Source organism: Struthio camelus, unplaced genomic scaffold, assembly GCF_040807025.1.
Source record: "Struthio camelus isolate bStrCam1 unplaced genomic scaffold, bStrCam1.hap1 HAP1_SCAFFOLD_87, whole genome shotgun sequence".
NCBI lineage: Eukaryota > Metazoa > Chordata > Aves > Struthioniformes > Struthionidae > Struthio > Struthio camelus.
In genome coordinates this window covers 250,551-265,878 of record NW_027182724.1, presented here as the reverse complement: position 1 = coordinate 265,878, position 15,328 = coordinate 250,551, and the positions used below count along the sequence as shown (strand labels likewise).

At 73.4% G+C, this 15,328-nt stretch overlaps 1 protein-coding gene across 1 annotated transcript; it reads right to left on the bottom strand.

Annotated features, from left to right (window-relative positions):
* Positions 1-3,062: 3,062 nt before the first annotated feature.
* GPS2 (G protein pathway suppressor 2) lies at positions 3,063-13,669 on the bottom strand. Its single transcript, XM_068929512.1, is given in 12 exon segments — positions 3,063-3,221; positions 3,318-3,401; positions 3,478-3,573; positions 3,702-3,781; positions 5,917-6,003; positions 7,607-7,657; positions 7,660-7,774; positions 8,661-8,743; positions 9,980-10,059; positions 10,173-10,285; positions 11,619-11,728; positions 13,510-13,669. Coding segments are annotated over 12 exon segments (1,077 nt in total). The 5' UTR covers positions 13,604-13,669; the 3' UTR covers positions 3,063-3,137.
* Between the last annotated feature and the right edge of the window lie 1,659 nt (positions 13,670-15,328).

The following is a 15,328-nucleotide window of genomic DNA, read 5'->3' as shown; positions in this document are numbered from 1 at the left end:
GGGTGCTGAGGAGCTGGGGAAGGGGGTGCTTTTTAGCTTTTTTTTTTTTTGAAGGAGCACCCTGGAGGGGCCGTGGGGCTGGGAAGGGGTGTTGAGGGGCTGGAGGGGGTCGTGGGGCTGGGGAAGGGGCTGGGGGGGGTCGTGGGGCTGGGGAAGGGGCTGTGGGGCAGCTGTGGGGCTGGGCAAGGGGCTGGGGGCAGCCGTGGGGCTGGGCAAGGGGGTGCTGAGGGGCTGGGGGGGGCTGTGGGGCTGGGGAAGGGCTGTGGGGCAGCCGTGGGGCTGGGCAAGGGGGTGTTGAGGGGCTGGGGGGCAGCCATGGGGCTGGGCAAGGGGGTGGGGGGCAGATGTGGGGCTGGGGAAGGGGGTGCTGAGGAGCTGGGGGCTGGGGAAGGGGGCACTGAGGGGCTGGGGGGGTCGGGGGGGGCTCAGCTGGGGGGCAGCCATCACCGGGGGGGGGGGCGGAGGAGGAGCAGCAATGGGGGCGGGCAGGGGGCCGGGGGGCAGCCGGGGGGCAGCCGTGGGGCAGGCGGCGCCCCTCACCCCGCGCCCCCCAGATCACCGTGCTGTCCGCAATGACCGAGGAAGCTGCTGTCGCCATCAAGGCCATGGCGAAGTAAAGGGGACGCAGGTGAGGGGGCGGCGCCGTGGGGCTGGGGGGGGGGGGGCCGCGCCGTGGGGCTGGGGGCTGCCGTGGGGCTGGGGAGGGGCCGCGCCGTGGGGCTGGGCTCCATTGAGGGGTTGCTCTGGGGTGGGGGGGGGGCACGCCGTGGGGCGCGGGGAGACGCCGTGGGGCAGCGGGGAGACGCCGTGGGGCAGGGGGACACGCCGTGGGGCGGGGGGAGACGCCGTGGGGCAGCGGGGAGACGCCGTGGGGCAGGGGGGACACGCCGTGGGGCGCGGGGAGACACCGTGGGGTGGGGGGGACACGCCGTGGGGCAGGGGGGAGACGCCGTGGGGCGGGGGGAGACGCCGTGGGGCGGGGGGGACACGCCGTGGGGCGGGGGGAGACGCCGTGGGGCGCGGGGACACGCCGTGGGGCAAAGGAGAAGGCACCAAGGGGCAGCGCAAGAGGCTGTGGGGCGGGAGGAGGGCGCTATGGGGCGGGGGGACACTAGAGACTGAGGAAGGGGTGCTGTGGGGCGGGAGGAGGGCGCTATGGGGTGGGAGGAGGATGCTATGGGGTGGAAGGAAGGGCACTATGGGGGGAGGATGCTATGGGGGTGGCAGGAAGGGTGCTATGGGGCAGGAGCGTGCTATGGGGTGCGAGCGTGCTATGGGGTGCAAGGATGCTATGGGGTGGCAGGCAGGGTTGCTATGGGGCAGAGGGTGCTATGGGGGGTGGGGGAAAGAGGGTGCTATGGGGCAGGAGGAAGGCGCTATGGGGGTGGGCGGGAAGAAGGTGCTATGGGCAGGAGGGTGCTATGGGGGTGGGAGGAAGGGCGCTATGGGGCAGGAGGAAGGCACTATGGGGCAGGAGGAGGGTGCTATGGGGCGGGAGGAAGGCGCTATGGGGCGGGAGGAAGGCACTATGGGGCAGGAGGAAGGCACTATGGGGCGGGAGGAGGGCGCTATGGGGCGGAGGAGGGCGCTATGGGGCGGGAGGGAAGGCGCTATGGGGCAGGAGGAGGGTGCTATGGGGCAGGAGGAGGGTGCTCTGGGCGGGAGGAAGGCGCTATGGGGCGGGAGGAGGGCGCTATGGGGCGGGAGGAAGGCGCTATGGGGCAGGAGGAAGGCGCTATGGGGCGGGAGGAGGGTGCTATGGGGCGGGAGGAAGGCGCTATGGGGCAGGAGGAGGGCGCTATGGGGCAGGAGGAGGGTGCAATGGGGCAGGGAGGAGGCGCTATGGGGCAGGAGGAGGGTGCAATGGGGCAGGAGGAAGGCGCTATGGGGCGGGAGGAGGGTGCAATGGGGCGGAGGAAGGCGCTATGGGGCGGGAGGAAGGCGCTATGGGGCAGGAGGAAGGCGCTATGGGGCGGGAGGAGGGTGCTATGGGGCGGGAGGAAGGCGCTATGGGGCAGGAGGAAGGCGCTATGGGGCAGGAGGAGGGTGCTATGGGGCGGGAGGAAGGCGCTATGGGGCGGGAGGAAGGCGCTATGGGGCAGGAGGAAGGCGCTATGGGGCGGGAGGAGGGTGCTATGGGGCGGGAGGAAGGCGCTATGGGGCAGGAGGAAGGCGCTATGGGGCAGGAGGAGGGTGCAATGGGGCGGGAGGAAGGCGCTATGGGGCGGGAGGAGGGTGCTATGGGGCAGGAGGAAGGCGCTATGGGGCGGGAGGAGGGTGCTATGGGGCGGGAGGAAGGCGCTATGGGGCAGGAGGAAGGCGCTATGGGGCAGGAGGAGGGTGCAATGGGGCGGGAGGAGGGCGCTATGGGGCGGGAGGGCGCTCTGGGGCAGGAGGAGGGCGCTATGGGGCAGGAGGAGGGTGCTATGGGGCGGGAGGAGGGCGCTATGGGGCGGGAGGGCGCTCTGGGGCAGGAGGAGGGCGCTATGGGGCAGGAGGAGGGTGCTATGGGGCAGGGAGGAGGGCGCTATGGGGCGGGAGGAGGGTGCTATGGGGCGGGAGGAGGGCGCTATGGGGCAGGACGAAGACGCTCGCGGTGGCGGCGACGGGGGGGGCGCAGGAGGACGCCGTGGGGCAGACAGCCGCCCCCCCCGCCCCGACCTCGCCGTGGGGCCGGCCCGACCCACGGCGCCGTTGTCGTTGCAGGCCGGCGGACGCAGCGCGGGGGCCGGCGGGGCGCCCCCCCCCCCAACCCCCCCCCCACCCCGGCAACACTACAGCCCCCGGGGTGGGGGGGAACGGGGGGGGGGGCAGCAGTGGGGTGAGGGGGGGGAAGAGGAGGAGGAGGGGGCCCCCTGCCAGCCCCACGGCTGCCCCACGGCCTCCCCCTCGGCGCCGGGGCGGCCCCCCCCCCCCCGTGCAAAGGGGGGGCGGAGCCAGCCCCTCCCCATAGCCCCTCCCCCTTCCCCCCCCCCCCCGCAGCCGGTGGGGGCGGGCAGCCCCCGGGGCCCTGCTCCCTTCCCCCCCCCCCCAAAAAAACCATTTGTTAATCAGCCTCAATTAAAAAGAGAACGAGTTTAATATGACGGAGGCGTGTGCGAGGCGTGTGCGAGGCGTGTGCGCGGCGCCGGCGGCCCTCACTTGTGGTAGAAGCGCTGGCCCTGGCCGTGGGGCAGGAAGGGGTGGCGGGCGGCCGGCGGGGTGCCGGCAGCGAAGCCCGACTGCGGCGGCGGGGGGGGCAAAAGCAGGCGTGAGCACACGCGTGTGCGGCGGCACGCACACGCGTGTGCGGCGGTTTTGGGGGGGGGCTCACTCACCGCGTGGGGCTGCTGCGGGGCGGCGCCGTGGGGGAAGCTGCCGGGCGAAGCGGGTCGGGCCGGGTGGCTGTAGGCCAAGCCGGACTGTTTTGGGGGGGTGAGAGCGTGAGGACACGCGTGTGCCACGCGTGTTTTTGGGGGGGGGGGGGGCGGCGCTCACCTTGGCGGCGCTCTGCATGGGCACCGGCAGCTGGGGGGCGGGCAGCAGGGCCGGGCTGGGGTGCAGCGCCTGGGGGTGCATGGGGCGCAGGCTCGACTTTGGGGGGGGGGGGAAGCGGGAGGTCAGGGGGTGGGGGGGCTGCCGACCCCCCCCCTCGCCGGGGGGCAGGCGGCGCACACGCGTGGCACACGCGTGACCCCCCCCCCCCCCCGGCGGCCGCTCACCGAGTCGCTGAAGCCGGACTGCTGGTTGGCGTGTTCCAGCTGCTTCTGCAGCGGGATGGTGCTGCTGGGCGGGATGAAGCCTGCCGGGGGGGTCAGACCCACACGTGTGGGGCGGGGGGGGTGAGGGTCTGCCCCACACGTGGAGGGGGGCCGGGGGGGTCAGACCCACACGGGTGGGGCGGGGGGGTGAGGGTCTGCCCCACACGTGGAGGGGGGGTGGGGGGTCAGACCCACACGTGGAGGGGGACCGGGGGGGTCAGACCCACACGTGTGGGGCGGGGGGGGCGGTGAGGGTCTGCCCCACACGTGGAGGGGGACCGGGGGGGTCAGACCCACACGTGTGGGGCGGGGGGGGGCGGTGAGGGTCTGCCCCACACGTGGAGGGGGGCCGGGGGGGTCAGACCCACACGGGTGGGGCGGGGGGGCGGTGAGGGTCTGCCCCACACGTGGAGGGGGGGTGGGGGGGTCAGACCCACACGGGTGGGGCGGGGGGGCGGTGAGGGTCTGCCCCACACGTGGAGGGGGGTGGGGGGTCAGACCCACATGGGTGGGATGGGGGGTCAGACCCACACGGGTGGGGTGGGGGGGGTGAGGGTCTGCCCCACACGTGTGGAGTGAGGTGGGGGGGGTCAGACACGTGGGGCGGGGGGGGGTGAGGGTCTGCCCCACACGTGTGGGGTGAGGTGGGGGGGGTCAGACACGTGGGGCGGGGGGGGGTGAGGGTCTGCCCCACACGTGGAGGGGGGGTGGGGGGGTCAGACCCACACGGGTGGGGCGGGGGGGGTGAGGGTCTGCCCCACACGTGGAGGGTGGGGGGGGGTCAGACCCACACGTGTGGGGCGGGGGGGTGAGGGTCTGCCCCACACGTGGAGGGGGGGTGGGGGGTCAGACCCACACGTGTGGGGGGGGGGTCAGGGTCTGCCCCACACGTGGAGGGGGGCCGGGGGGGTCAGACCCACACGTGTGGGGGGGGTGAGGGTCTGCCCCACACGTGGAGGGGGGGGTTGGGGGTGAGACCCACACGTGTGGGGCGAGGTGGGGGGGTGAGGGTCTGCCCCACACGTGGAGGGGGGTGGGGGGTCAGACTCACACGTGTGGGGTGGGGGGTGAGGGTCTGCCCCACACGTGGGGGGGTGGGGTCAGGGTCTGCCCACACGTGGAGGGGGAGTGGGGGGGGGTCAGACCCACACGTGTGGGGCGGGGGGTGGTGAGGGTCTGCCCCACACGTGGAGGGGGAGTGGGAGGAGTCAGACCCACACGTGGGGGGTGGGATGGGGGGGTGAGACCCACACGTGTGGGGTGGGGGGAGAGGGCCCGCCCCACACGTGGAGGGAGTGGGATCAGGGATCAGCCCCACACGTGTAGGGCGGCATGGGGGCGGGTCAGCCCCACATGTGTGGGGCAGGATGGGGTAGGTCAGCCCCACACGTGGAGGAGCTGGAGAGCGATGAGCCCCACACGTGTGGGGCTGAGCCTGCCCCCCGTCCTGCCCCACATGCGTAGGGTTCCCCCCCACACCCCTGTGCTGCCCCACACATGTGGGGCAGGAGGGGGTGTGGCTATGGGGCAGGGGCTGGGCCACGTGTAGGGCTGTGGGGGGGGGTGCGCAACACGTGTGGGGCAGGAGCAGATATACGGCGAGGGGGGCACGTGGGGCGGGGCAGAGGGATCCCCGTGGCTCCGCCCCCCCAAGCTGTGGGGCAGGGAGCTGCGCCCTGGGGGCCCCACCCTCGGGTGGGCGGGGTCTCCCCGAAGCTCCACCCCCCCGGTGTGTGAGTGGGCGGGCCTCCCCGAGGTGAGCAGCCCCCCCTCTTTCCCAGTGGGGTGGGCGGGGCTCGCGCTGGCCACGCCCCCGCGGTGGGCAGGGTCTCCCCGAAGCTCCACCCCCCCGTGAGTGGGTGGGCCTCCCCCTCCCTTTCCCGGCAGGGTGGGCGGGGTCTCCCCGAAGCTCCACCCCCCGGTGTGTGAGTGGGCGGGCCTCCCCGAGGTGAGCAGCCCCCCTCCCTTTCCCGGTGGGGTGGGCAGGGCTCCAGATGGCCCCGCCCCGCGGTGGGCGGGGTCTCCCCGAAGCTCCACCCCCCAGTGTGTGTGAGTGGGCGGGCCTCCCCCTCCCTCCCTCTCTCTCCCGGCAGGGGGGTTGGGGCTCCCGCTGGCCACGCCCCCGCGGTGGGCGGGGCTCCCGCTGGCCACGCCCCCGCGGTGGGCGGGGTCTCACCTGGCTGGGCCGGGGGGAAGTGGCCGTGCAGGCTGTAGCCCGGCTGCTGCTGCGAGAGGTAGGGCAGGGCCGGGAAGGCCGAGGGGCCTGGGGGGGCCGCGTCAGCGCCCCACGGCACCCCACGGCTGCCCCACGGCACCCCACGGCCGCCCCATAGCTGCCCCACGGCACCCCACGCCGCCCCATAGCTGCCCCAGGGCACCCCATACTGCCCCACGGCCGCCCCACACCGCCCCACGGCACCCCACGGCCGCCCCACGCCGCCCCATAGCTGCCCCACACCGCCCCACGGCACCCCACGGCCGCCCCATAGCTGCCCCAGGGCACCCCACACTGCCCCACGGCACCCCACACCGCCCCACAGCTGCCCCAGGGCACCCCACACCGCCCCACGGCACCCCACAACTGCCCCACGGCACCCCACGCCGCCCCACACCGCCCCACGGCACCCCACACCGCCCCACAGCTGCCCCAGGGCACCCCACACCGCCCCACAGCACCCCACCCCACCCCACAGCTGCCCAGGGCACCCTACGCCGCCCCACGGCCGCCCCATGGTACCCCACGCCACCCCATAGCTGCCCCACACCGCCCCACGGCACCCCACACCGCCCCACAGCTGCCCCAGGGCACCCCACACTGCTCCACGGCTGCCCCACACCGCCCCACGGCACCCCACCCCACAGCTGCCCCACACCACCTCAGGGCACCCCACACCACCCCACAGCTGCCCCAGGGCACCCCACACTGCCCCACGGCTGCCCCACGGCTGCCCCACAGCACCCCACACCGCCCCACGGCACCCCACAGGTGCCCCACACCGCCCCGCGGCACCCCACACTGCCCCACGGCCGCCCCACGGCACCCCACAACTGCCCCAGGGCACCCCACACTGCCCCACGGCCAACCCCCGTCAGCCACACTGCCCCACGGCTGCCCCCCCCCACCCCACATCGCCCCACACCGCCCCACGGCCGACCCCCGTCACCCACACTGCCCCACGGCTGCCCCACACCGCCCTACAGCACCCCACGGCTGCCCCACGCCACCCCACGGCCAACCCTGGCCTCCCCACCCTGCCCCACAGCTGCCCCACACCGCCCTACAGCACCGCACACCACCCGACGGCCCACTTCCGCCTCCCCACACTGCCCCACACTGCCCTACAGCACCCCACACCGCCCCACGGCCGCCCCCAGCCTCCCCACACTGCCCCACACCGCCCTACAGCACCCCACACCGCCCCACGGCACCCCACACCGCCGTGTCTGCCCAGCCCCAAGTCAACCTCCCCCAGCCCCACGGCGATGCTGCTAGCCCCACGGCAACCCCCCCCAGCCCCATAGTGTCTGCCCAGCCCCACGGTGACCCCCCTCAGCCCCACGGTGACCTCCCCCAGCCCCATGGCGACATCCCGAACCCCCCAGTGACACCCCCCAGCCCCACAGCACACTCCCTAGCCCCACGGCGACCCCCCTCAGCCCCACGGTGACCTCCCCCAGCCCCATGGCGACATCCCGAACCCCCCAGTGACACCCCCCAGCCCCACAGCACACTCCCTAGCCCCACGGCGACCCCCCTCAGCCCCACGGCGACCGCCCCCCAGCCCCACGGCAAACGTCTCCAGCCCCACGGCAAACCCCCCCTAAGCCCCACGGCGACCCCCCAGCCCCACGGCGGCCCCACTCACCGCGGATCTGCTGCGAGCCGGCGTAGCTGACGGGCACGGCCTGGCCCGGGGGAAGCTGTGCTGGCTCTGCCCCACGGCGAAGGGGCTGGGGCCCCCCTGGCCCCCCTGGAACTGGCCGTGCTCGGCCGAGCCGGGGGCGAAGGCCGGCTGCGCCGCGAAGTGCCGCGTCTGGGGGGGGGGGGGCACGGACACGGCAAGGCGCGCGTGGGGCGGCCCCACGGACACGAGTGGGGCGGCCCCACGGGAAAGCAGGCGCGTGTGGGGCGGCCCCGTGGACACGGGGGCGCATACGGGGCAGCCCCACGGACAGACAGGTGCGTGTGGGGCAGCCCCACGGGCACGGGGGCACGAGTGGGGCAGCCCCACTGGCACGGGGACACGAGTGGGTGGGTCCACGGACAGACACACACGTGTGGGGCGGCCCCACGGAGGCAGGAACGCATATGGGGCAGCCCCACAGACAGACACGCGCGTGTGGGGTGGCCCCACAGACATCGGAAGGCATACGGGGTGGCCCCACAGACACGGGAACACGAGTGGGGCGGCCCCACGGACAGGCACGTACGTGTGGGGAGGCCCCACGGATACGGGAATGGGTGCAGGGCGGCCCCACGGACAGACACGCGCATGTGGGGCAGCCCCATGGAGAAGCACGCGCGTGTGGGGCGGCCCCGTGGACACGGGAACGCGAGTGAGGCGGCCCCACGGACACGCACGCACGTGTGGGGCAGCCCCACGGACACAGGAATGCATATGGGGCAGCCCCATGGACAGACACGCACATCTGGGGCGGCCCCACAGACAGACGTGCATGTGTGGGGCGGCCCCACGGACACCGGATCATGGGTGTGGGGCACCCCAAAGACATAGAAACACGCGTGGGGCGGCCCCACAGATACGCAACTATATGCGGCACTACCCCACGGACCAGCATGTACGTGTGGGGCGGCCCCATAGGGAACCGCAATTGGGGGCTGCTCTATGAGCCCCACACGTACCCGGCTCTGCCCCACAGGCCCCCCCAGCCCCACAGCTCCCCCCCAGCCCCACTCACGGTGATGACGGGGGGCCCGAACATCTGCTTGGCTCGGTCGGCCGCCATGAGGGTCCCGGGGCGGCTGTGCCCCCCGGGGCTGCCTGTGGGGAGGGTGTCGCTGCCCCACGGCCGCCCCACGGCCGCCCCCCACCACCCTGCGCTGCCCCACGGCCCCTCACGCTGCCCCACGGCCGCCCCCCACCACCCTGCGCTGCCCCACACCCCCCCACGCTGCCCCACGGCCACCCCACAGCACCCAGCCACCCCCTGCCCTGCCCCACGGCCACCCCACACCACCCTGCCACCCCCTATCCTGCCCCACGGCCGCCCCACACCACCCTGCCACCCTCTGTGCTGCCCCACGCCCCCCCACACTGCCCCACGGCCACCCCACACCACCCTGCCACTCCATGTCCTGGCCCCCGCCCCCCCCACGCTGCCCCACAGCAGCCCCACGGCCGCCCCACACTACCCTGCCACCCCCTACCCTGCCCCACGGCCCCCCACCACCACCCAGCCACCCCCTGTGCTGCCCCACGCCACCCCACGCTGCCCCACAGCACCCAGCCACCCCCTGCGCTGCCCCACGGCCACCCCACACCACCCTGCCACTCCGTGCCCTGGCCCCTGCCCCCCCACGCTGCCCCACAGCAGCCCCACGGCCGCCCCACACCACCCAGCCACCCCCTACCCTGCCCCACGGCCCCCCACGCTGCCCCACACCCCCCCCACACCACCCAGCCACCCCCTACCCTGCCCCACGCCCCCCTCGCTGCCCCACGCCCCCCCCACACCACCCAGCCACCCCGTGTGCTGCCCCACGCCCCCCACGCTGCCCCACAGCAGCCCCACGGCCGCCCCACACCACCCAGCCACCCCCTACCCTGCCCCACGGCCCCCCCATGCCCCCCCCACACCACCCAGCCACCCCCTACCCTGCCCCACGGCCCCCCACGCTGCCCCACACCCCCCCACACACCACCCTGCCACCCCCTACCCTACCCCACGCCCCCCCACACTGCCCCATGCCCCCCCCACACCACCCAGCCACCCCGTGTGCTGCCCCACGCCCCCCACGCTGCCCCACAGCAGCCCCACGGCCACCCCACACCACCCAGCCACCCCCGTACCCTGCCCCACGGCCCCCCCATGCCCCCCCCCACCACCCAGCCACCCCCGTACCCTGCCCCACGCCCCCCCCACGCTGCCCCACACCCCCCCCACCACCCAGCCACCCCCGTACCCTGCCCCACGCCCCCCCCACGCTGCCCCACACCCCCCCACCACCACCCAGCCACCCCGTGTGCTGCCCCACGCCCCCCCCAGCCCCGGCGCACCCTGCATGTTGAGGATGTGGGTCCCGGCGTGCACGGCCATGCCCTGCTGGTACGCGGCGGCCGTCAGCGTGGTCATGTCGCTGCCAGGGTGGGGGCGAGAAAGAAGGGGGGGGGGGCGCGCGTGGGGTGAGCCCCACGGCGCCGCCGGCCCCCCGCTGCGTCCCCCCCCCCCCGGTACGCGGCCGCCCCCCACCTCTGCTCCTTGCGCCGCCGCTTCTCCTCCTCGTGCAGCACCTTCTTGAGCTGCAGGAAGAGCTGGTGCTTCTCCTCCTGCAGCGCCGAGAGCTTCTCCTGCAGCTTCAGGATCTGGGCCGGGGGGGGGGGCCAGGGTGAGCCGGGGGGGGGAGCCTGCGGATGGTCCAACCCCCCCCCCCCCACCACCCTCGGGAAAAGGGGGGGGGGTCTGCTGAGTTGGGGGTGCCGGGAGCGAGCTCAGGGGTGGCCCTGAGGCTCGAGGGGAAGGGGTGGCGCCAGGCTTGGGGGGGGGGGGGTCTGCAAGATGGGGGTGGCTGTGGGGGGGGGTTGAGTTTTGGGGGGGGGGGTGGTCCCAGAGGGGTCTCTGAGCAATTTGGGGAGGGTCTTAGGGGGTCATTGGGGGGGGCCCTGAGTCATGGGGGGGGCCCAGAGGGGTCTCTGAGCTGGGGGGGGTTCCTAGGGGGTCATTGGGGGGGGGCCAGAGGGGTCTGTGAGCCATAGGGGGGTCCTAGGGGGTCATTGGGGGGGGGCCCTGAGTCATGGGGGGGGCCCAAAGGGGTCTCTGAGCTGGGGGGGGTCTTAGGGGGTCATTGGGGGGGGGCCCTGAGTCATGGGGGGGGCCCAAAGGGGTCTCTGAGCTGGGGGGGGCCTCTGAGTCATGGGGGGGTCCCAGAGGGGTCTGTGAGCCATGGGGGGGTCCTAGGGGGTCATTGGGGGGGGCCCAGAGGGGTCTGTGAGCCATACAGGGGTCCTAGGGGGTCATTGGGGGGGCCCTGAGTCATGGGGGGGGGCCCAAAGGGGTCTCTGAGCTGGGGGGGGTCTTAGGGGGTCATTGGGGAGGGGCCCCTGAGTCATGGGGGGGGCCCAAAGGGGTCTCTGAGCTGGGGGGGGGGGCCTCTGAGTCATGGGGGGTCCCAGAGGGGTCTGTGAGCCATGGGGGGGTCCTAGGGGGTCATTGGGGGGGGGCCCAGAGGGGTCTGTGAGCCATACGGGGGTCCTAGGGGGTCATTGGGGGGGGTCCTGAGTCATGGGGGGGCCCAGAGGGGTCTCTGAGCTGGGGGGGGTCTTAGGGGGTCATTGGGGAGGGGGCCCTGAGTCATGGGGGGGGCCCAAAGGGGTCTGTGAGCCATGGGGGGGTCCTAGGGGGTCATTGGGGGGGCCCTGAGTCATGGGGGGGTCCCAAAGGGGTCTGTGAGCCATGGGGGGGGTCCCTGGGGGGGTGGCTCTGAGCCATGGGGGGGGCCCAGAGGAGTCTCTGAGCTGGGGGGGGGTCTTAGGGGGTCATTGGGGGGGGGCGGCCCTGAGCCGGGATCACTGTGGGGGGTCGTCCCCAAGGCGAGGGTGCCCCGGGGCGGGGGGGGGGGGGGCAAGGCAGCGGTTGGGTCCCCGAGGGGGTGGCGGTGCCCCCGGGGTGGAGGGGGGGTCCGGGGGGGGGGTCCGCGACCTGCTCCTTGGTCTCCTCCAGGGACATGCGCTCCTCCATCTCCTTCTTGCGGCGCCGCTCCTGCTCCTCCCGCAGCTTCTGCTCCATCATCTTGTCCACCTCCTCCTCCTCTGCGCGGGGGGGCAGAGGGCGCGGGGGGGTCAGAGGGCAACGGGGGGGGTCGGAGGGTGCGGGGGGGTCGGAGGGTGCGGGGGGGTCGGAGGGCGCCAGGGGGGTCGGAGGGCGCCGGGGGGGGTCGGAGGGCAACACAGAGTCAGAGGGTGCCGGGGGGGTCGGAGGGCAACGGGGGGGTCGGAGGGCAACGGGGGGGGGTCGGAGGGCAACACAGGGTCAGAGGGCGCGGGGGGGGTCAGAGGGCGTCGTGGGGGGGTCAGAGGGCAACGCGGGGGTCAGAGGGCAACACAGGGTCAGAGGGCAACGGGGGGGTCAGAGGGCAACGGGGGGGTCAGAGGGCAACGGGGGGGTCAGAGGGCAACGGGGGGGGTCAGAGGACGTCGCGGGGGGGGTCAGAGGGCAACACAGGGTCAGAGGGTGCCGGGGGGGTCAGAGGGCAACGGGGGGGGGTCAGAGGGCAACACAGGGTCAGAGAGCAACACAGGGTCAGAGGGCGCCGGGGGGTCAGAGGGCGCCGGGGGGTCAGAGGGCATCGCGGGGGGATCAGAGGGAGCCGGGGGGGGGTCAGAGGGCGCCGGGGGCAGTGGGTGTCAGGGGGCACCGGGAGGGGGGTTGTTGCTACGGAAACCGATGCCTTCTCCCCTCCCCCCACCGCCAGGAGGGTCCCCACAGCTCGTCGTTGCCGTGGGGACGGCGCTTGGCGGCTGTCGCTATGGAGATGGAGGCAGCAGCCCCCCCCCCCGCTTGTTGCCATAGGGACGATTCCCTTTCTCTTGTGCGGGTGGGTGGTCGTTGCCACGGGAACGGTCTGTAGGGGGGGGCAGCACGTTGCCATGGGGACGGTCGTGGGGAGGGTTGCTATGGGGTGGTCGCTGAGGGGATAGATCCAGGGGGCTGTTGCTATGGGGATGGGTCTGGGGGGCTCGTTGCCATGGAGACAGCCCCGGGAAGGGGGGTCATTGCCATAGGGACAGCCCGGGGGGGGGGGTTGTTGTTGCCATGGGGACAGCCCCAGTGTGGAAGGGGGTTCGTTACCATGGGGACAGCCCGGAGGGGGGGTTCGTTGCCATAGGGACAGCCTGGGGGAGGGGGGTTCGTTGCCATAGGGATGGCCCTGGGGAGGGGCGCTCGTTGCCATGGGCATGGCCTGGGTGAGGGGTGCCGTTGCCATGGGGACAGCCCCGGGGAAGGGGTCCTCGTTGCCATGGGGACAGCCCCGGGTGGTCGTTGCCATGATGACAGCCCCGGGTCGGGGGGGGGGATTGCTCGTTGCCATGGGGACAGCCCCGGGTGGTCGTTGCCATGGGGACAGCCCCGGGTGGGGGGGGAGGTTGCTCGTTGCCATGGGGACAGCCCCGGGTGGTCGTTGCCATGGGGACAGCCCCGGGTGGGGAGGGGGGTTGCTCGTTGCCATGGGGACAGCCCCGGGTGGTCGTTGCCATGGGGACAGCCCATGGGGACAGCCCCGGGGGGGGGGGGGTTGCTCGTTGCCATGGGGACAGCCCATGGGGACAGCCCCGGGTGGTCGTTGCCATGGGGACAGCCCCGGGTGGGGAGGGGGGTTGCTCGTTGCCATGGGGACAGCCCCGGGTGGTCGTTGCCATGGGGACAGCCCCCGGGGGAGGGGTCCTCGTTGCCATGGGGACAGCCCCGGGTGGTCGTTGCCATGGGGACAGCCCCGGGGGAGGGGTCCTCGTTGCCATGGGGACAGCCCCGGGTGGTCGTTGCCATGGGGACAGCCCCGGGGGTCGGGGGGGAGGGGGGAGCCGTCGCTCACCCTGCCGCTTGCGCTCGCGCTCCACCATGACGTGCCGGTGCAGGGCCCGCGCCATGGCCGACGAGAGCTTCGGCCGCTCCAGCAACGCCGGCATCTTGGCTCCGCTCCGCTCGGGCCCCCGCGCGCACCCGGAAGCGCCGGCGGCGGCGGGCGATGGCGGCGCTTCCGCTTCCGGGGCGCGCGCGCGCGCACGCGCGGCTCCGCCCCCCTCTCCTTTCCCCCGCCCCCCCCTCCGCTCGCCGGCGCGCGCATGCGCGGGGAGGGGGGGCGGGAACCAGGCCGCCCGGCCCCGCCCCTCTCCCTGCGGAGCGCGTCACGCGCCCTCCCACGTGACCGACCCCCCCCCCACCACCACCACAGCCCCAGCACGTGACGGCGCGTCACGGCCCCGCCCCCGGGGATTCCCCCCCCCCAAAACCCCAGGAATCCCCCCAAAATCACGCCCCGCCCCCCGCAGACTGATTCGCCTGCAAGGACCCCCCCCCCAAAAAAAAAAACAAGCCCCGCCCCCGCCCCCAAATTCAGGATCCCCCCCCTTAAAAAAGCCCCGCCCCCCGCCCCCAAATTCAGGGCCCCCCCCTCCTAAAATCACGCCTCCCCCCACTTAGGGCCTGGTTCACCCTCCCCCAAAACTCAGGATCCACCCCCCCCCCCAAAATCAACAGCCCACCCCCCCCCGGAGCCTGATTCATCTCTAGGGACCCCCCCCCAAAACCAGAGCCCCCCCCAAAACCAGGACCGCCCCTTTGGGGCCAGAAGGACCCCCAGGACCCCCCCCAAAACCAGGACCGCCCCTCTTTGGGGCCTGATAGACCCCCAGGACCCCCCCAAAACCAGGACCCCCCCTTTGGGGCCTGAAGGACCCCTAGGACCCCCCCCAAAACCAGGACCCCCCCTTTGGGGCCTGATAGACCCCCAGGACCCCCCCAAAAACCAGAGAACCCCCCCAAAAACAGCACCCCCCCCTTCAGGGCCTGAAGGACCCCCAGGGACCCCCCCCAAAACCAGGACCCCCCCCCTTCAGGGCATGAAGGACCCCCCAGGACCCCCCCCAAAACCAGGACCCCCCCAAAACCAGGGACCCCCCACTTTGGGGCCTGAAGGACCCCCCAGGAGCTCCTCAAAACCTCCAGGGACCCCCCCAAAACCTGGACCCCCCCCCCTCTTTGGGGCCTGAACGACCCCTAGGACCCCCCCCAAAAAAACAGGACCCCCCCCCAGACACAACACGCCGACGCGGCCGCTCTTTCGCTCGTGGTTTATAAACCCGGGGGGGGGGGGAAACGAGATTTGGGGGGGGGCAAACGGTGGGGGACCCCCTCCGGCCCCCCCAAAAAGCAGCTTTAAATAAAACATCTGTTTTAAAAAAAAAAAAAATCACACAAAAACGACCCCCCCCACGAGCCCCCCCCCCCCGGATTCACATTTCGGACAAGGGGGTAATAAATAAACGGGGGGGGGGCGAGGGGGGGATGTGCATGTTGGGGGGGGAAGGTAAGTGCTGGGACCCCCCCCGGGGGGGGCTGGACCCCCCCCAATTCCTCCCCCCTCCACCCCCAAAATGGAGCCGGGACCCCCCTCCATTAAAATCGGGGCTGGATCCCCCCTTTTTGGGCCCCCCCCAAAATATTAGGACCCCCCCCATTAGGGACTGGAGGGGGGGGCTCAGGACCGCCCCCCAAAAACAGGTTCGGGGGGGGCCTCAATTTGGGGGGGGGTCTGTGTGCAAAGTCCTGCCCCCCCCGGTATTGGGGAGGGGGGGGATGCTGGGGGGGTCCCCAATTTTGGGGGGGGACACACACACACACACACACACTTC